General features: G+C 37.2%; 1 protein-coding gene across 1 annotated transcript; it reads right to left on the minus strand.

Annotated features, from left to right (window-relative positions):
* Positions 1-5,960: 5,960 nt before the first annotated feature.
* LOC132267636 (ribonuclease III domain-containing protein RNC1, chloroplastic) lies at positions 5,961-6,432 on the minus strand. The gene is given in 1 exon segment (XM_059768768.1): positions 5,961-6,432. A coding segment is annotated over 1 exon segment (309 nt). The 5' UTR covers positions 6,427-6,432; the 3' UTR covers positions 5,961-6,117.
* Positions 6,433-22,814: the final 16,382 nt, after the last annotated feature.

The following is a 22,814-nucleotide window of genomic DNA, read 5'->3' on the forward strand; positions in this document are numbered from 1 at the left end:
ACAGACCACAAAAATTGGGTTGTTGGTATTGCCTCGGGTTAGGGTTGTTGGTGCTGCCTCGGGTTATTTTAGTAGTCTAATCCTTTAACTATAAAGATGGGAAATTTAAACCAAGTCCACTCATTTGATTTAGGTTTCTATAGGCAGTGCCACCTCAATTAAGTTGTGGTCCTGCACTTGCGTACATTTTCATTAATAACAGATGTAAACAACAATAATAGGTACAATTAATGCATGAAAATGACGAGTTTTCTTTATTCACCATTGTGATTTGTGTGACACACTGACTCGTAATTTTAAAATAGTTATGTTAAGCTATGTGATGCCCATTAATTTATCTTTACAATAATTTAGTGGTAAAATTAATTGAGTCCACTTAAATTAAAAAAAAAAAAAAAAATTGACATAATACGTGTCAAATTCTTAATTTGAATTTTTTTTTTTTCTTTGTTGTATTGTTAATTTGTTTTAATTGTTATTTACATTGATCAAATTAAATTGTCATATTTAATAGATTCGTAAGTTTAATTCAAGGTATTTTAAGCTAATAATTATTTACGTCAAAGAAGTAGGTTTCAATCCGTTGACATCTCTAATTTTACTAGGAATTACAGAGAAGCTAGACAAGGCGTTGAATAATTTTGCCACTTCTTAATCAGTGCCAAGAAAGTTATGAATGATGTTGTGATCGCAGCTCGATTACATCATCAGCTCCATTTATGAGTGAATTCATGAAATAGATGTAACCGCATACCTCCAATTTATGCCAATTCATTGCCATCATGTTCAGAAAGACCCTCTTGGTTTGGTTGGCAACCAAAACTTGACCAATCGTCACCACTCCACAAAGACATTGAGAAGTAAAAGTGAAGTCGTTCAAAAAACATGTGTTGCTAGGCCTGAAATGTATCTCCCTCGCTTTAAGTTCTGTGGCTGAACGAAATGAGCTACTAAACATATCATTCACCGAGTCCTTCTGCTTGGTTGCTCTATGTCCTCTTAATCTTGACCAGCTGGGAGGTTTGAAGGAACAACGACGGGTTGGTCTTCCCCTTCCGAACTGTTGATTTGTCCTGTCTTGGCGGGAAAGTGACTATGAAGGGGTTGCTCATCTCCATCGTACTTGGTACTATTTGAAAAAAGATGACAGTTCTGTTTTCACCCACTGCACTACCTGATTTGTCATGGGATGATAAGCATAATACTATTCAAATTAATTGTCTATTTTACAAGGTACATAATTGTAAAGTTTCCGGTTTTCTGCATTTTTCTTTTTTTCAGAATTTTGTCGCCGCAAGGGCATTTTTGTCTCCTCACGTTATGTGTACAGGATTGTGGTTAGGTCCATTTGCATTGTGTACATTTTAAATTATGTGGATTAAGTAGTATTTGCATATGGTTCACTTGTGTGCGTATGTGGTGTAAAATTGGAGCAAAAAGAAAATGGAAAATAAAATTGAAAATTGGTGGGACCCATCATTAACCACAAAGTGGTCTAGAGACCACATTTCTTCATCCTCATTCCTCTCTCCCGTAGCTTTCTTCTCTCTCTCATTTCCATTTCTTTCTTCCTTCTATTTGAGAAGCAAACTTTGGATCTTGGTAACTTCTTCAATTCTTGGAGTTTTTAAGAGCCGTTTGAGACAAAACGGAGAGCACGATAAGCTCTACGCGTGAGTACCATCAATTCCAGCTTTGAGTCCCCCTAGGGAATTCGAAATTGAGACCCATCTTTAGGGTTTTGGTGCAAACTTGAGGTAAGGACCCTTAATTCATGATGTTCTTGCTCTTTTGTGAATTTTATCTTCTTTGTGTAATTAACAAGCTTAAATTGAGAATTAATTGTCTTAATGTTGTGTAAGTGATGTCTAGAGAATTTCACAATCTTGAATATGACTTGTTCTATGTGAAAAGTATGTCTAGATGATGCTTTGTTGTGTTTATTATGTTGATGACCTTTCTAGAAATGTTGAACATGATATATGTTTGATTGGGTGTTGTAATTCTTTAAATGCCAAAATATTGAAAGTATGGAATATATGTGCATACATGTACCATTGGGTTGCATGAAACGGGAGAAATTTATTTCAAAATGAAATTGAGAATTTCGGGAAAGTGTTTTGGATAAAATGGTTTTATGCAAACCCGGTCGCTGCGGGGTTACCAACGGGCCGGAGGTTAATATAGCCTAGAGGGGATTAGAGAGTCGCCCTAGCATGGTTGAGCTAGCTGGGCCCCATAATGACGCTGCGGGGTTACCAAGGGTCAGGGGCACTAGCCAATCCTCCTCTCGTGTCGCGGCGGGGTCACCAAAGGGCGGGCTGTATTAACAGTTGAAAGTGATGATTTTGAGAATGAAAATGGGGAATGACATTGTCATGTATTCGCATTCCACGGCATTACATTCTTTGTATTCGAATTTAGTTGGAATGTTGTATTAATCCCCGATGTTGCATGCTCCCTAATTCCCATTGGCCTATGCTTTGATTGGATTCACGGGGACTCAAGATGCATGTCTGAAGTGTCACCTACTGAGCATATAGCTCACCCTACTATATATTATTTTTTTTCAGGTCTTAGAAAAGAACCGGCGGATGCCAATCCACCTCAAAATTGAAAGATGTTTGAAGATGATTTTTTTTTTTTTTTTGCTATTTTGTATTTGGCCATTTCACGTATAATCATAATTTTTGGACAATGTAAATAAGTTTGCAATTATGGCCATTAGATAATGTAATTAAGTTTTATCCAATCATAAGCCTTTTGTGTATTTAAGTAACGTGTGGTAGTTCATGTTGTTGATGGTTATTGTATTTTTATTTAATGTTAAAATGTAATTATTTTTTTTGTACACTAAATCCTCTAGTGGATTTTAGTGACGTGTGGCAAATTGTGATAGCAACATGGTTATTGTTGAAGTTGGAATGTATTAATTTTGTACATAAGTGTAGTGACGTGGGTGGTCGAACGACCAAAGGTTGGAGTACAGGGTCACACAGGACAGTGGAAAGTGGGAGTGAAGATTTTCTAGAACCGGTCGACGTATAACCCAAACCGGCCGACAGGTATCTTTATGTTTGAGCAATTCACGTCCCAAACCAGTCGACCGGTATCCCAAACTAGTCGACCGGTATCCATTGTAACTTATGTTCATACCAGTCGGTATCATGGCAGTGGGTTTTCCCACTGTTCATATCCCAAACCAGTCGACGTATGAGGAGTATACGTCGACTGGTTCTCCCTTTTCATGTAATTACCAATTTAAGTTCTTAAAATTACACTTTGGCATCATTTGAAGTTGAAATTAATTATTTTCTTAAAATTACACTTTGGCATCATTTGAAGTTGAAATTAATTATTTTTATGACCCAATCAAATGCCATAATTATATTTTTGTCCCAAAAGGACTATTTTACACCGGACTTCATTTTAATTATTGTGTGATGCACGTAAACGACTATGACGTCCTTTGGGTTTTAATTTATTGAAATATTACAAATTACCATCTTGCCTTTTTTGGAACTCAACATTTTAATTTAACGTGAAATTACCGTTTCACCCTTGGATGTTTTTGGGTCAGGTTAGGACCCGTTTAATGATCCGGATCCATGAGGAGCTGGGTTGTTACACTAATGATTAGCTCAAAGTTGAATTTGCTAAAAAAAAATTCCTACAACACATAGCAGCACATGAACAAAGCTGACAAACTCAGAAATTCTTCGGCCACCAGAGTAAAAATTCTTGAACCTTGACACTATAACGATGAGAAGCAGATCATAAACCAAAAGCACAAATTATACTCTCTAAAACAGCTCCTTTAAACAAAAATAGGGACTTCAATCTCTGAAAAGCAGCTTACATCAACCATCCTATGTACCTGTCATAGCCTCATAGCACATAATACACATAATCTATATATAACGAAAAAAAAATGCATAGTCCCACTGCTATGCATTTTGTTGTGTTTATTATGTTGATGACCTTTCTAGAAATGTTGAACATGATATATGTTTGATTGGGTATTGTAATTCTTTAAATGCCATAATATTGAAAGTATGGAATATATGTGCATACATGTACCATTGGGTTGCATGAAACGGGAGAAATTTATTTCAAAATGAAATTGGGAATTTCGGGAAAGTGTTTTGGATAAAATGGTTTTATGCAAACCCGGTCGCTGCGGGGTTACCAACGGGCCGGAGGTTAATATAGCCTAGAGGGGATTAGAGAGTCGCCCTAGCATGGTTGAGCTAGCTGGGCCCCATAATGACGCTGCGGGGTTACCAAGGGTCAGGGGCACTAGCCAATCCTCCTCTCGTGTCGCGGCGGGGTCACCAAAGGGCGGGCTGTATTAACAGTTGAAAGTGATGATTTTGAGAATGAAAATGGGGAATGACATTGTCATGTATTCGCATTCCACGGCATTACATTCTTTGTATTCGAATTTAGTTGGAATGTTGTATTAATCCCCGATGTTGCATGCTCCCTAATTCCCATTGGCCTATGCTTTGATTGGATTCACGGGGACTCAAGATGCATGTCTGAAGTGTCACCTACTGAGCATATAGCTCACCCTACTATATATTATTTTTTTTCAGGTCTTAGAAAAGAACCGGCGGATGCCAATCCACCTCAAAATTGAAAGATGTTTGAAGATGATTTTTTTTTTTTTTTGCTATTTTGTATTTGGCCATTTCACGTATAATCATAATTTTTGGACAATGTAAATAAGTTTGCAATTATGGCCATTAGATAATGTAATTAAGTTTTATCCAATCATAAGCCTTTTGTGTATTTAAGTAACGTGTGGTAGTTCATGTTGTTGATGGTTATTGTATTTTTATTTAATGTTAAAATGTAATTATTTTTTTTGTACACTAAATCCTCTAGTGGATTTTAGTGACGTGTGGCAAATTGTGATAGCAACATGGTTATTGTTGAAGTTGGAATGTATTAATTTTGTACATAAGTGTAGTGACGTGGGTGGTCGAACGACCAAAGGTTGGAGTACAGGGTCACACAGGACAGTGGAAAGTGGGAGTGAAGATTTTCTAGAACCGGTCGACGTATAACCCAAACCGGCCGACAGGTATCTTTATGTTTGAGCAATTCACGTCCCAAACCAGTCGACCGGTATCCCAAACTAGTCGACCGGTATCCATTGTAACTTATGTTCATACCAGTCGGTATCATGGCAGTGGGTTTTCCCACTGTTCATATCCCAAACCAGTCGACGTATGAGGAGTATACGTCGACTGGTTCTCCCTTTTCATGTAATTACCAATTTAAGTTCTTAAAATTACACTTTGGCATCATTTGAAGTTGAAATTAATTATTTTCTTAAAATTACACTTTGGCATCATTTGAAGTTGAAATTAATTATTTTTATGACCCAATCAAATGCCATAATTATATTTTTGTCCCAAAAGGACTATTTTACACCGGACTTCATTTTAATTATTGTGTGATGCACGTAAACGACTATGACGTCCTTTGGGTTTTAATTTATTGAAATATTACAAATTACCATCTTGCCTTTTTTGGAACTCAACATTTTAATTTAACGTGAAATTACCGTTTCACCCTTGGATGTTTTTGGGTCAGGTTAGGACCCGTTTAATGATCCGGATCCATGAGGAGCTGGGTTGTTACACTAATGATTAGCTCAAAGTTGAATTTGCTAAAAAAAAATTCCTACAACACATAGCAGCACATGAACAAAGCTGACAAACTCAGAAATTCTTCGGCCACCAGAGTAAAAATTCTTGAACCTTGACACTATAACGATGAGAAGCAGATCATAAACCAAAAGCACAAATTATACTCTCTAAAACAGCTCCTTTAAACAAAAATAGGGACTTCAATCTCTGAAAAGCAGCTTACATCAACCATCCTATGTACCTGTCATAGCCTCATAGCACATAATACACATAATCTATATATAACGAAAAAAAAAATAAAAATAAAAAAATTTGTTTTGTACATTGCATTTCCTTCGGTGCATTGCATTTGCTGTACTAACAATAATGGGGAAAAAATCCTGCTACTAATAGTTGGTCTTGAAGGAAGACTGGACTTGCCCTTGTCATGTAGTATTCCAATTAGTCTTTCTTGTCTTCATACAGCTTTAGGTTGGATCTGTTCAAAGTCGAAAAGCTCAAACATTAGACGTCTTACATCTGGCTTCCCGTATATAGTGTATGAGAGTCCATGAATGGCTTCTTGAACAGAAGTTGTGGCCGGGTTCCTCAATCTTCGATTGTGCTCAAATGCGTCTTGAACCTCCTCGCTGTAGATGATATAGCGGTGGAGATTCTTTTCCCTCAGATACTTCCCTCAGAACTTGTTCATCAGAAGTCGGCGGTGCTTCTCCAGTAACCATCTCCCGGGAGCATCTAGATGCTTCATTAGCAACCTCTCAGCCATCACAAGATCCTGCAGAAGATGACTATAGGCAACCAGTTTTACCAATACTGTGCTTTCACCTTTCTTTTCTTTGTTTTTTTTTTTTCCCAAATCATGTAAGTTATATGTCACAAGAATCTAGATTTATCGAATTTGGCAAATTACAAGAATTACCAAATATGTAATGGGATTTTTAAATCTTAAGATTTCTTGAAATTTCTTGTTCTTTTGGAATTAGAATTCACTGCAATATCTTAAAATTCTCACTATTAAGTTGTACTATATTTTGTAAGATGAAGACTGAAAGAATTTACTATTTTTACTCAACTCAGTGCAACTGTGATTTAATGAATTTGAACATGTGGGATAATGTTTCTTATCAACTATGTTTTCTGAATAATATTTATTAAATAATATGATAAAAACTAATATTAGAGTTTTATTATCAATTAAGTGTATTTAGATAAATTAATTGATAAGTGTATTTAGTTAAATTAATTGATAATTACTATGTGCAATGTATTGTCCCACAAAAAGTATCTACCTTCTTTTATTTTGGGCTGTTCCAAAATAATTGTCCCAATTCAAAATTCAATGTACTATTTTTTTTAAATTCATAATTTAACCTACTTGCCTTAAAGTTATAAAAACAAGTGGACCCACCATAAAAAGGTATATATGAAAATTAATTCCCTATCACTATAATAAAAAAGACATTAAAAACTACCCTCTTAAAATGTTAGGTTCCCATAATAAAGGGACACTTTTTGTGTTACATTTAGAAACATGAAAAAATATCTTCATAAGAAGGTCAGGTTACGTACATCTAATCCTCCCCAAACTCAACGGGAAGCCCATTCACTAGGCTAATCCTTAACCCTTTATATGTAGAAGCTTAACCCCAGTCCTCGTTATACTGTATTTACGCTTGTGGGGGTCCCACTAATTCAGTAAGGCCACAGAAATCATGAAATCCTGTTCTACAATCGTGCAAAAATAACGCTACCCAAGCGAAAAGTTGTTGGATTTGACTTGAAATTAAGAACAACAAAGCATTGGATCGCTAAAGAGATTGACCAAACCATACATGCACATAAATGAAAAAAATAGTAACCTGAATCTTTTGGCCAACTTATTCTAGTCGCTCAAAGCAAAACCGAGGATGCTCAAACTTGTGTTTTGATGGGTGCGTGCATGAAACAAAGCTGTACTTCCATGAGAAAAAAGAAAAACAATCCATCAGGAGACAAAATAAGGTGAGCTTCCCAAGCCCAAGTAGAATGTATGTGCCTCGTTAAATTCAAACATAAATAATAGCACATATGCACAAACAAATGAAATTTAAAAGAAAAACAAAAAAACAAAGACAATTATACAACGTTGTTAAGTTCAATGCATGATTATACATTAGATGGTTCAAGAGTTTAAAGTAGGTTTAGTTGAACTGAACTGAAGTTCCCAACTGAGCTTTGAAAATTGTGGATAAAAAAGAATGCTAACACACAACAGTTACACACATGTGGAACAAAAAAGAAGGCTAGCATTACATGCATCCTTTAAAGAACAGACAAAATGATGCTGGCCTTAAACAAGAAACCCACACTAAGAAATAATCGCAAGTCCAGTGCATAATTAAGCAGAAGATAATCCAAATGTTTTGGAGGAGGTTGATTTACACACCAAACCTGAGTCCCCAACTAAACTTACAAGTGAAACAAAACAAGGTATTAGCACCGAATCTTAGTGATTAACCAATCAGATACAATGATAGATTTATATTGATCCTCGTGGCGAGTCACGCTTGAATTTGCACTAATTTGTATTTTATTTTATTTTATTTGTTTTTTCAATGCATGCAAATATTGTACTATCTTTAATGCATAAATCCAATATAAGTATCTGACCAGAATATAAAAAATCAATGCAACGACCCACTCTGTCATGACTCTAGGACCTGTCATCACAAAGTGAAGAGTCAACATCCATATCTGCATAGAATAAGAATTACCTGTAACCCAAGTCCAAGTTCTATATTCCTGGCTTCAGTGATGTCCGGAATTCTGTCTGTCATTGCTAAGGGATATCCCAATGTTTGCATAACTTGGGGTCTGCTATCATAATCCCATATGTTTCCTCGAAAGCGATGCATTCCTGGTGGGACACATGCCCTAAAAAGCCTTGGATGTGCATAAAGAGCATCTTCCGGGGGCTATAAGATGAAGATGTAAGCAGCATTAATTGACAAATTTATCGAAGTACCACACGACATTATTATGCAATTGCTGATAGGGAACAGTAATACAAATCATTATTATGCTATTTATGATTCCAAATTTTGCGAGTCAGACTCAAATAGGAAATCTTTTAAATTAATTAATCCAGATAATTTATTCCTCATGCTTGGCTATGCAAATCAATCACCATGCTGAGGTTACATAGTAACAAATTGCTACTCTGAATTTGAAAAAGAAATATTAAAAATAAACTATCCTAAACAAACCCAAGGATTAATGCTTAATATATAGTTTTCATTTATCAAGAGAAGAGAAAAGGCAAAGACAAAAAGGATAAACAAAGTAGACTTGCCTTGTATACAGCAACATCTTGCCAACTGAGTTTTCTGCCTTCAAATTCCACAGAAACATAATCCACGTCTTCGAGTTGTCTCCTTAATTTAGGCTGGCATTCTCCATCTTCTGGGTCCATTCCAAATACTTCAAAAAGAACGCCGGTATATTTCTGGCATACCAAAACACAAATATATTGCCCCAAACAATGCCCAGAATACAGATCTGCCAATGAAATAATGATATTTGCATTAAACAAGTTGTGTAAGTATAAAAACAAACTGCAAACAATCAATTTCATCAAAGATCTTGAGGGCAGTTAATTTATTACCCAGAACACGGAGCTGCTCAATAAAAGATGAGGCATGAGGCAAAATCTATAAATGAAGTCTTTTTTAATATTTAACATCCATATAGTTTCTTTCAACTATTTCCTCGATTTTTCCCTTCAATCACTCTAAAAGATTTGTATATATCATTATATGAACACATACTGTCTCATGTGAATTTGTGAACTTTTGGGGCTTTTTCTACTTGTGGGGACTTAGGCAACCAACTTAATCACCTTCAGGTAGAGTTAGCCTGGCGAAGTATTGGATGGTGAGCTTAACAAATTAAGTGGACATGAACCAAAATACTTGGTCTCTACATGACAAAGTGTCAATATTGTCTTTGCGAAATTTATAACTGAAGTTAGCTAAAGGGATAAAAATTGTAATTTAAGAAGGAAAAAAGAAAAAAAAAAAACAACTACTACTATATGTACACTCTTAATTCCCACTTTTTTCTCCTTTCCTCATCTCTCTCTCTCTCTCTCCACACCTCATTTCACATCTCTCTAGACATCTCTTGTTTATGGGGTATAATAATGCATACTGCACATTCATGCCTTCTAATATATCAAGGTACTACCGGCATTTGATCTTCAAATTGGTCTCTACCAAAGTGAATGCTTGGTAATATCCTTTTCCATTCACTTTAAACATGTAGAGAGAAGGTTAAAATAGTATAATTAAAGAAACCTACTACTATAGTTGAGAATCTTCAGATGGATAATTGTTCTCACATCTTTCAAATAACTGAACCAAAACAGAGGATCCTTTTTCTCGAAACATTTTTCATTCGTTCTATCACATAGAAAAACAAGGTGAAATAACGAATTTTCATGCTAACTGTAGTATTGTTTATTTTTGGTCAACCACAGCTACTTAATCCGACCAACCAACCTCTTATTCCAATGCTCTATTTAAAGATGCATTTTCTTCGTACCCATTTTTTCTTTTACGTCCTTTGGGGGGTGTGTGGGTGTGGGTGTGGGTGTGTGAGAGAGAGAGAGAGCAGCGTGTTGGTCTATGAATGAAACATGCTAAAGCATTTACAAATCAAATTAAAAAATATAGTCATGCCTCCAAGTTTTATGACCTATTAAAATGAGAAAGATTATAAAATCAGTTGCTGCGGTCTCTGGGCTCCTAACTAAAACTCTTCTACCCAGGGGAGACTGTAAATTGGTTGGGACACAGTGTTGTGAGTTTCAACATAACCAACCCTACTTACCAGAATATGTATTTTATTTATTTATTTATTTTCTCTCTTCTCAGTTGCAGCAGAAATGTGCTAATTCAGTAATATCCGGTAATAATGACTTTCTGGAAATAAGACTGTAAAGCTCTACTACAGAATATCAAATACCAATTTCTAATGTGTGTGGTTGGTTTGACTGATCTTAACTTTATACGTGCACTATACTTGGACTAACAAAAAGGGAGGGTGAGCTCCTTATTTTAAGGAAAGTTGGATGGAATAATCACTAGTCACCTTTCATTAAACCAACATTGATTTCAGAGGCCATATTTCTACAAGTTGTGTCAGATCATTTGTCAGCAATTGTTAAGCAAGCTGAAATAAAGGAAAACAAAAGGAAGCCTTTTCATTATTTATTGTTTCCTTCTCCTTTCTCTCTAAAATTTCTAGGCAGATCACGAGGACACCTTACTCTGGTGGGTCTACAAAAGGTCTAATTTTATACTCTATGTTCAGATATATGCAAAGTAATAACTTTCAAAGGAGTTCAACTTTTTAAACGATGAAAAGATTGGTTATTTCTCTGGAATTCAAAGAAGTTAAAGCAGATTTGGACGCAATGCACAGTGAGTTATTCATGACCCTTTCCACCCTGAATTGGATACTAAAGAAAAATCCTCTGTGGCTAGATATTCCAGGTTAGGGAGGGACAAAGAAGCATTTCGATCTTAAGTAAAAAACTAGCGTATTTGTTTAAATTTAGGTGATTGTAACTCCAGTGTATTAGATGAAGCTATTCAGGTATGATACATTCAGAACACAATCTTTTAATCCAGATTAGTGATGCTAAATGGCTCACTGACAAAAAGCTTACTAAGGAAGAAACTGGGCAGTTTTATTCAGCACTTGTTCGTGTACTATGTCCTGCTCACCAACGAAATTGAGATGTGCAAAAGTATTATTAACTTGCCTTAGCCAGAAGAATAGGCCAATTTCCTGGTTGGAAGTCACTGGAAATAAAATTGAAATGTGACATTCCAACAAGCTTCTTGGTGAAGTTAACAACAATTACTCTCATCCCCAAGGAAAAAGTACAAAGTGTACCAGACTTCAGGCCAATTTCTTGTTGTACTCTCATTTACGAATGTATTTTAAAAATATTAGCAAATAGAATTGAGAATGTTATTAAGAATTTTGTTAGTGTTATATATATGGTGTCCACTAATTAGGTAGAGTGTTGAATTAATTTGTGCACTAAATAAGTGGTAAATGCACTCAGTTAATTGTGAACTATTGGTGGTGATTAAGGCAAGAGTTTTGGCTATAAATATGGGTTGCTCCTTGCTATATATATTGATGTACTAAAGATTTTGAAAAGTAAATAAAATCTCTCTCTTCATCTTTATATTCTTCTCTCTATTCTAGGTATCACTTAGTATTCTATATTTTCTCTATATTCACAACACGTTATCAGCACGAGTCTCTAACCAATTGAGACTTGAAAGAGAAGTTCTCACTCTCTGTCTCTATCTCAACTCATCTTACTTGTGATATTGGTTTTGATAGATTGTTGGGTTTGTTTTGTAACGACCCGAACCCAAGGGTCCGAATGGCTAACCGAGTCCTTACCCAAACCTGAGGTCATCTAAAGCATTACAAGTATTTCCAATGTGAAAATATAATTAATTATATCTAACTGCAGAAGTCCAATCCAATATATATATATGTCCCAAAGAATAGAGTTACATTGTCAGGTCACAACTATAAAATAATTACATAAAATTGTGTAACACTTTACAAATATACATCATAGTACAAAATGACTATTAAGAGATCTTTTCTAGTCCCATCAACATCCATTTGCCCTTTCCTATAACTTGAAAAATATAGAGGAGTGAGCACAATGGCTCGATAGAGATTACCTAAGTGGCATCTCCCCAAGCAAGGTAAGTAATTACATGCCTTACATACATTGAATAGGAAAAAGAATAAGGGATCATGCTGGGGATTTATGTACAACTCTTTCATTTCCAATTAATCCTCATTACCATCATAAACAATGTAATACATGAAATACCCAATGGAACCACACTTCACACCCACACCCTCATGTGTCCACACATTACACCCACACTCTTATGTATCCACACATCACAACCACACCCTCGTATATTGACACATCAAGTCCACATCGCTCTCAAGCCCATAAACACCCTTATGCCGTGCTTATGAAAATGCTTCAAATTCAATTATTCAATAATCAATATGCCTTCACAATACGATTAACATTTCCATGATCACAACAAGATAAATTGACAATTATAGCATGCTTTTAAACTCTTTAAAATCACCTAGCAAGTGAATAACCAATAATCCCACAATAACTATGTAAGGAGAAATTATATAATACATCACATAGCAACTCAACAAATTTTCATCTTGCAAATTTTTACACAACTAAACATATAATCGCATTTAACATAGCAATTAGACAAGTCACATACACAAACCAAAACCCAAGAGCCAAATCATCCAAATAAACATCAAATTAATATACTAGAAGAAGGGGAAAATATCCAATTAATTACCAAAATCAAGGACTTTGACAATTAGACAACTCTACCTCAAAAAGCAGCCAAAATGCATCCCCGACCGAAAAGTCAACACTGGTCAACACGGTCAACAAAAGTCAATGCCGGTCAACGGCAGCGGAACGGAAAAATCTTCGGTGGGAACTTAGCCGACGACGAGGAGATTCTACTATTCCAAAGGTGTGTCTCCAGAATCTGACTCCAAGTAGCCCAAAATCCCCTCTAAAACCCTAAATCTAAAAACTTCAAAAATTTGTAAAATAATCACCACTCCTCCAAAAAAATAAAACCTTTGACTGTGTGATACAGAACGACAAGAGGAACATTTTCCGTCAAGGAACCAAGACCGGAAACCAGACCGATTGGCCGAAAAATGGAGGAAAACTCTCAAGCTTCAAAGAAAAGAAAAAAAATGAAATAATATAGAAGAGGAGAGGAGAAGAGAGATGACTCGGAGAGATTATGGCTGAGAATAAAGCCATGTGATAGATATGTAATGGGTTAATGACATGTGGGGCCCACCCAAAGAAATATCTCCTTTTACTTTATATATATATATATATATATATGCTAAACACTTCACAACCACACATTTCTAACTACATAACCACATAAATATAGATCATAAAATAATGTACAAAATGTAATAGCCCCGAAAAATAATTCATATGCATAACAATACCGGTTGCAGGTCCCGCCGGGACCTCCCGGCCTGAAAAATCGAAAAATGCCGAAATGACCAACAATGCATTTCTAAAAGTCCTGAATTCGAAGAAATACTCTAATCCATTCCCAGAACTCACTCGGCACACCCCATGGTGTCCGGCATGCAAAACGAGGCAAAATAAATAAATAATTAGAAAAATTGAAAAATTTCCGAAATTAGAAAATAGGAAAATTCGACAACATTACAATCTCCTCAACTTAAAAGATTTCATCCCTGAAATCAACCCACCTCATAAGAGAAGAATGGAAGGATATAAAAACGGAGTACATCTCCGAGTACCCCACGCAACACGCTGCACCAAAAATCTCAACCAACTCTATGACCCCACGAGTTATAACCACTGAGAACCATTAGGATCACCATCCTCCTGACCTGAATGTACCACCAGTCGAAACTAAATCCGTAAATGACGACTTCAATCAACTCACATGAATACACGTATCACGAAAAGAATCATTCAATCCAAGCCACCGCAATACTCAACCATTTATTCCCACAAGCAAGATCAAGGGAAAAACACTCAGCCCAGGTCAAAACCGATTCGAAACATAAAATCGCATCAACGTGTTTATCACGAAACACCCCACCAGAAGCTGTTGAATCCCACACGAGGTAAGTCTTCACACAACTCGCGCTAAACACCCCAAGGCTCATAAGGACAGCGGTTACCAAACTGCTTAATGAACCAACATGCGAGCTCAACTCGCAATCCCAAGGATACACTTAAAATCATCTCTGATAACTGCTACCTTCAATAGCTATAACATAGGTGAACACCCACAACTGTAACCGAGAAGGTCATCCAACTTGTCAAATGTACCATCAGGTACCTGGGAAAACAACCCCTCAGCATAACACAAGGATCAACTGATCCAACGACTGAAGCTCATTGGACATGTAGTCTCGTACTAAGTACACCACCATTCACGACAAATCACCTAAATATATATAAAGAATACCATCAATCCCAGGTGAGACTTACTCGAAAATGGGATCAAACAACCCTACGTACGCAACGTACAACACCATACTCTGACTGTCACTAATCACACTAAAAGCAATGATTGTTGACCTCTGATCCGATATTATCTTAAGGAAAGACTGACTGAGAGAAATGGTTGGCAAGGCCATTCCCATCGTCGATCCGACCACAACACCAATGTTGTTCTTGTACTCAGGTCTAATCCTCAAGCATATATACATATTAATCTCTACGTCTACTCTAGACACACGGTTCATAACACACGGTTTAACCATTCCCAACACACAAGTCACATTACAGCTACTAGATACCACTGCTAACACCAAGAGTCTAAGAAAACATACGCAACGGTCAACAAGTCGTGTCTCACACCGGCCACATATTAAATCCCACAAAACCAAGGACTTCACCTTCTACCATGGAGACAAGTCGAATGATTCAGATCAAACCCTCACTTGGGGTCCCTAACAAAAAGAGAACTCTAAAAAGTTCTTCCGTCCGCTGACACGCACAACTCCTATGTGGAGATACGAAACTCACAGGCAACAAAGTCTTTGCCAGGATTGAATCAAAAAGAAGGAAAAACAAGTACCTTTCCCGTAACAGAATTGAACACGCACTTACCGATACCTTGTATACGAAATGCCAAAAAAGAGGAACTATACGGACACAAAACAGCTCGATTTGTAACTCATACACCTAGTGTCCATACGTAATACAGAACAGTGCCCTTTCCAGAAATGCTAGGGGCTAGACAACGAATTCTAGGACATCACATCGCATCCTGCCCAAAGAAAAACCTTACAAGCGGTAATCTAGACCCTCCGTTAATACAAACAACTATGTAACGCTAAACAACCACATCAATAACCTTTAAAGTAACATAGCTAAAAACCCCTTCTGTCATTAATTTATCAATATAACCAACATATAGGAGCTCAACAACTCATAAAATACATATCGTTACCCAATAAAACTGTTTGTGAATATATACATAATCATTCAAATACGTCATTGCTTTAATACATAATAGTCATAACCGATACAACATTACAACATGGAACCCATCCAAAACATCTTGAATTATATCCTGCCCCAAGGGCTCACACACTAACCATCATCAGCATCACCCATATCCGGAACTACACTACGGGATATGTCCACCATCCTGGCATAGATAAAACAGATACTACACAAAAGTGCACAGGCATCCGCCCAATCTCACAAGTATCCCCCATTACACAATCACAGGCATTCGCCCAAGCTCACAAATATCCCCTGTTATAAAGCTTACAGGGGTCTCCCGTTACAGGAATCACAGGTATCCTCCGTTACAACACAGCACACACACGACTCACTGGTAATAACATGACAAGACTCACAGATAACAATACGACATGACTTACAGACAACAATACGACATGACTCATAAACAACAATACGACATGACTAATAGACAACAATACAACGTGACTCAGAGGTGTCCCTCGTTATAATATGACACGACTCACAGGTGTCCCCCGTTACAGAACAAAACGACTCACGGGTGTCCCCCATTACAACACAACATGACTCACAGGTAGCCCCCATTACAATACGACACGACTCGCAGGTATCCCCCATTACAAAACTCACAAGTATCCCCCGTTACAAAACTAGCCATCCGCCCAATCTCACAGGTATCGCCCGTTACAATCAGCACAATAGTGCACGGGCATCTGCCCAATCTCACAGGTATCCCCCATTACAACAAGAATCAATCACAGTAATGTCTCATCTCCTCTGTAGACAGTCCCTCTTCATGTGGCCCACCCGACCACACCGAAAACAAACTCCAAAACTAGGTTTATCAAGAGGACATTCCGCCTTGCGGTGTCCTGGTTGCTTATAATGATAACATACCACACTCGTCCTAAAGGACTCTGAAGACACACCAACAATAGAAGTAGCAAATGCCATCCGCTGCTCCTGAGAAAGCAATGAAGCACCTTTGTACCTCTTCCTGCCCTAGTTCCCGGAAGAAGTACTCACACTCGTACCTCGTTCCAGAGAAGCAACAATTCCACCCTTTTTCTTGCAAATATTTGGCTTCTGTCTCTGCCATCAGTGCTTTCGTAACCGCCTCCGAATAATTTTTTAACCCCCAAAAGCATTACCCCTGGCCTAATGGAACGATTTAGGCTGTACACAAACCGCCATATCTTCTCCCCCTCGTTCTTTAACATATCTGTAGCGAAATGTGAAAGAGAAGTAAACTTATTCTCATACTTTGACACTGACATATCACCTTACTCAAGACCGTCAAACTACATCCTCAATTCCCGTCTCTTAGTCTGCGGGAAATACTTATCAAAGAAAATACTCTTGAAAGTATCCCAACTCATATTATCGATATCGTGTACGCTAGTTATGGTCTTCCACCATACTTCTGCATTGCCAACAAACTTATACGTGGCTAAAGTGACTTTCAACTGATCATCAGGTACAACTATTGCCCTGAAATGTTTTTCAACCTGTTCTAGCCAATGTTACTTTAATGAGTTTTAAAACTGTATAAGGTACCAAAGATTCTGCTCCATCTCCGTCTCCTATGGCTGAATAGCCGGTTATGGTACCACTTGAGGAGCTGCAGTACTCACTAAATTCTAAAAAACTGAGGCTACAGTCCTTACTAATGGGACGTCATCCACCAGTACTTGTGGATTATCATCCACTTTTTTATCTCAGCCTAATTCCAGTAAAACCTTATCTGGTTGGGATGGCCCTTCACCTACTCGCTCTCCAACTTCATTTGGATTCATCTCCTCACGTAGTCCTTAAGCGCGGTACTACAAAGGCAGCTATACGATCAAAACATGGATACAATGAAATAACTCAATCCACGAGTTATGGTGCTCACACTATTCGTTTGGTAAGAACTAGCACATTTAGAAACATAGGAATGATCAAGCTCCTCATATACATAGGTCAAAACCCAACCCAATACACAGCACTACCACGAACACTCAAATCTGTCAACAACGAAACAAGTTAGTCATGCATGCATCCACTCCCTAGTGGATGAACGACCATAATGTAAACCTAAACATGTAACTATGTCCCAAAACAAAATTAGGCCTATCACGTTCGTAAAATCATCATTCAATTACATATGCTTAAATAGATAATAAACATTTAGCAATTAAGTACGTAGTCCATTAAGTATGTTTTCATCAATAGTAAACAACAAACAAGTAAACAAGCAACGAATCAAGCATTTATCAAGCAAACTTAATCATATAATCAGTTACAGATAAACATTTAACATCAAACAATTCTGCATGCTTTAAACAAATTGAACCATTTCATTAATCATACAAGTGATTTCACGTAAGCATTTAGCAAATAAGTATGTTTTCACATCCACCAAACGTTAAAATTAATAACAATAATCACATTATCATTTAGAATGCTTTATTTCATTTATTAGTTCATGAATTCAGAAATCAAATCACATGTAAACACATAGTGATAAATCATGTTTTTGAACGAAACAACAATAACCACATAAGTATGTAATGACGTCAAACCCAACTCTAACTCAACCTGGGTCAACCCTACCTGTCGTCCCTAGGTTTTCGACCCTAAGGCTCTGATACCAAATTTGTAATGACCCAAACCCGAGGTCATCTAGGGCATTGCAATTTTTTCAATGTGAAAATATAATTAATTACATTTAACTGCAGAAGTCCAGTCCAATATATATATATATATATATATATATATATATATATATATATATATATATATATGTCCTAAAGAATAGAGTTACATCGTCAAGTCACAACTATAAAACAATTACATAAAATTGTGTAACACTTTATAAATATACATCATAGTACAAAATGGCTAATAAGAAATCTTTTCTGGTCTCGTCTTTAAATGTAGAGGATCAGCATCCATCTACCCTTCCCTATAACCTGAAAAATGTAGAGGAGAGCACAACGGCTTAATAGAGATTGCCTAAGTGGCATCTCCTCAAGAAAGGTAAGTGATTACATGCCTGGGGACTCCTGTACAACTCTTTCATTTTCAATTAATCCTCATCACCATCATAAACAATGGAACTACACTTCACACCCACACCCTCACGTGTCCACACATCACACCCACACCCTTATGTATCCACACATCACAACCACACCCTCGTGTATCCACACATCAAGTCCACATAGCTCTCAAGCCCATAAAAACCCTTATGGCGAAATTTTGTGATGTTCAAAAATGTATAGATCCCCATGTCACATTCAGTAAAGATTTATGATATATGTATCGGGTGTATATGAAAATGTTTCAAATTCAATTATTCAATAATTAACATGCCTTCACAATACGATTAACATTTCCATGATCACAACAAGATAAATTGACAATTATAGCATGCTTTAAACTATTTAAAATCACCTAGCAAGTGAATAACCAATAATCCCACAACAACCATGTAAGGAGAAATTATATAATACATCACATAACAACTCAACAAATTGTCATCTTGCCAATTTTTACACAACTAAACATATAATTGCATTTAACATAGCAATTAGACAAGGCTCATACACAAACCAAAACCCAAAAACCAAATCATCCAATTAAACATCAAATTAACATACTAAAAGAGGGGGAAAACATCCAATTAATTACCAAAATCAAGGACTTTGACAATTAGACAACTCTACCTCAAAAAGCAACCAAAACGCATCCCCAGCCGAACAGTCAATGCTGGACAACGCGGTCAATGTCGATCAACGAAAGTCAACGCCGGTCAACAACGGTGGAATGGAAAACAATTCAGTGGAAACATAGTCGACGAAGAGGAGATTCTACTGTTCCAAAGGCGTGTCTCCGGAATTCGACTCTAAGTGGCCTAAAACCCCCTCTGAAACCTTAAATCTAAAAACTTCATAAATTCGTAAAATAATCATCGCTCCTCTGAAAATTAAATGTTTTCACTATGTGATAAAGAATGACGAGAAGGACATTTTCCATCAAAGAACCAAAATCGGAAACCCGACTGATTGGCCGAAAAATAGAGGAGAAATCTAAAGCTTTAAATAAAAGAAAAAAAATGAAATAATACAGAAGAAGAGAGGAGAGCTGCGAGAGACTCAGAGAGATTACGACTGAGAATGAAGCCATGTAATAGATATGTAATGGGTTAATGACATGTGGGGCCCACCCAAAGAAATATCTCCTTTTACTTTTTCTTTTTTTTTATATATATAAACATATATATATATATATATATATATATATATATGCTAAACACTTCACAACCACACATTTCTAACTACATAACCACATAAATATACATCATAAAATAATGTACAAAATGTAATAGCCCCGAAAAATAATTCCTATGCATAACAATACCGGTTGCAGGTCCCGCCGGGACCTCCCGGCCTGAAAAATTAAAAAATGCCGAAATGACCAACAATGCATTTCTAAAAGTCCTGAATTCGAAGAAATACTCTAATCCATTCCCGGAACTCACTCGGCACACCCCATGGTGTCCGGCATGCAAAACGAGGTAAAATAAATAAATAATCAGAAAAATTGAAAAATTTCTGAAATTAGAAAATAGGAAAATTCGATAACATTACAATCTCCCCAACTTAAAAGATTTCATCCCTGAAATCAACCCACCTCATAAGAGAAGAATGGAAGGATACAAAAACGGAGTACGTCTCCGAGTACCCCACGCAACACGCTACACCAAAAATCTCAACCAACTCTGTGACCCCACGAGTTATAACCACTGAGAGCCATTAGGATCACCATCCTCCAGACCTGAACGTACCACTAATCGATACTAAATCCGTAAACGATGACTTCAGTCAACTCACATGAATACACGCATCACGAAAAGAATCCTTCAATCCAGGCCACCACAATACTCAACCATCTACTCCCACACGCAAGATCAAGGAAAAAACACTCAGCCTAAGTCAAAACCGATTCGAAACATAAAATTGCATCAACGTGTTTATCACGAAACACCCCACTAGAAGCTGTTGAATCCTACACGAGGTAAGTCCAACGGTAGCTTTTCACACAATTCGCGCTAAACACCCCAAGCCTCATGAGGACAGCGCTTACCAAACCGCTTAACAAACCAACATGCGAGCTCAACTCACAATCCCAATGATACACTTAAAATCATCTCTGATAACTGCTGCCTTCAATAGCTATAACATAGGTGAACACCCACAATTGTAACCGAGAAGGTCATCCAACCTGTCAAATGTACCATCACGTACCTGGGAAAACAACTCCCTCAGCATAACACAAGGATCAACTGATCCAACGACTGAAGCTCATTGGACGTGGAGTCCCGTACTAAGTACACCACCATTTACGACAAATCACCTAAACACATATAAAGAATACCATCAATCCCAGGTGAGACTTACTAAAAAAGGGATCAAACAACCCTGCGTACGCAACGTACAACACCATACTCTGACTGTCACTAATCACACTTAAAGCAATGATTGTTGACCTCTGATCCGACATTATGTTAAGGAAAGACTGAGTAAGAGAAATGGTTGGCAAGGCCATTCCCATCGTCGATCCGACCTCAACACCAATGTCGTTCTTGTACTCAGGTCTAATCCTCAAGCATATATACATATTAATCTCTACGTCTACTCTAGACACACGGTTCACGACACACGGTCTAACCATTCCCAACACACAAGTCACATCACAGCTACTAGATACCACTGCTAACACCAAGAGTCTAAGAAAACATACGCAACGGTTAACAAGTCGTGTCTCACACTGGTCACATATTAAATACCACAAAACCAAGGACTTCACCTCCTACCATGGAGACAAGTCGAACGATCCAGATCAAACCCTCACTTGGGGTCCCTAATAAAAAGAGAACTCTAAAAAGTTCTTCTGTCCGCTGCACAACTCCTATGTGGAGATATAAAACTGACAGGCAACAAAGTCTTTCCCAGGACTGAATCAAGAAGAAGGAAAAACAAGTACCTTTCCCACAACAGAATTGAACACGCACCTACCGATACCTTGTATACGAAATGCCAAAAAAGAGGAACTATACGGACACAAAACAGCTCGATTTGTAACTCATACACCTAGCGTCCATACGTAATACAGAACAATGCCCTTTCCAGAAATGCTAGGGGCTAGACAATGAATTCTAAGACATCACATCGCATCCTGCCCAAAGAAAAACCTTACAAGCGGTAATCTAGACCCTCCGTTAATAAAAATAACTATGTAATGCTAAACAACCACATCAATAACTTTTAAAGTAACATAGCTAAAAACCCCTTCTGCCATTAATTTATCAATATAACCAACATATAGGAGCTCTACTGCTCATAAAATACACATCGTTACCCAATAAAACTGTCAGTGAATATATACATAATCATTCAAATACATCATTGCTTTAATACAAAATGGTCATAACCGATACAACATTACAACAGGGAACCCATCCAAAACATCTTGAATTATATCCCGCCCCAAGGGCTTACACACTAACCATCATCAGCACCACCCATATCCAGAACTACATTAGGGGATATGTCCACCATCTGGCATAGATAAAACAAATACTACACAAAAGTGCACAAGCATCCGCCCAATCTCACAAGTATCCCCCATTACACAATCACAAGCATTCGCCCAAGCTCACAAGTATCCCCCGTTATAAAGCTCACAGGTGTCCCCCGTTACAGGAATCACAGGTATCCTCCGTTACAACACAGCACACACATGACTCACTGGTAATAACATGACAAGACTCACATATAACAATACGACATATCTTACAGACAACAATACGACATGACTCATAAACAACAATATGACATGACTGATAGACAACAATACGACGTGACTCAGAGGTGTCCCCCGTTATAACATGACACGACTCACAGGTGTCCCCCGTTACATCACAAAATGACTCACGGGTGTCCCCCGTTACAACATGACATGAATCA

Source organism: Cornus florida, unplaced genomic scaffold, assembly GCF_030987335.1.
Source record: "Cornus florida cultivar Cherokee Brave unplaced genomic scaffold, ASM3098733v1 CherokeeBrave_3.0.0_Hap2_Chr07, whole genome shotgun sequence".
Lineage (NCBI taxonomy): Eukaryota > Viridiplantae > Streptophyta > Magnoliopsida > Cornales > Cornaceae > Cornus > Cornus florida.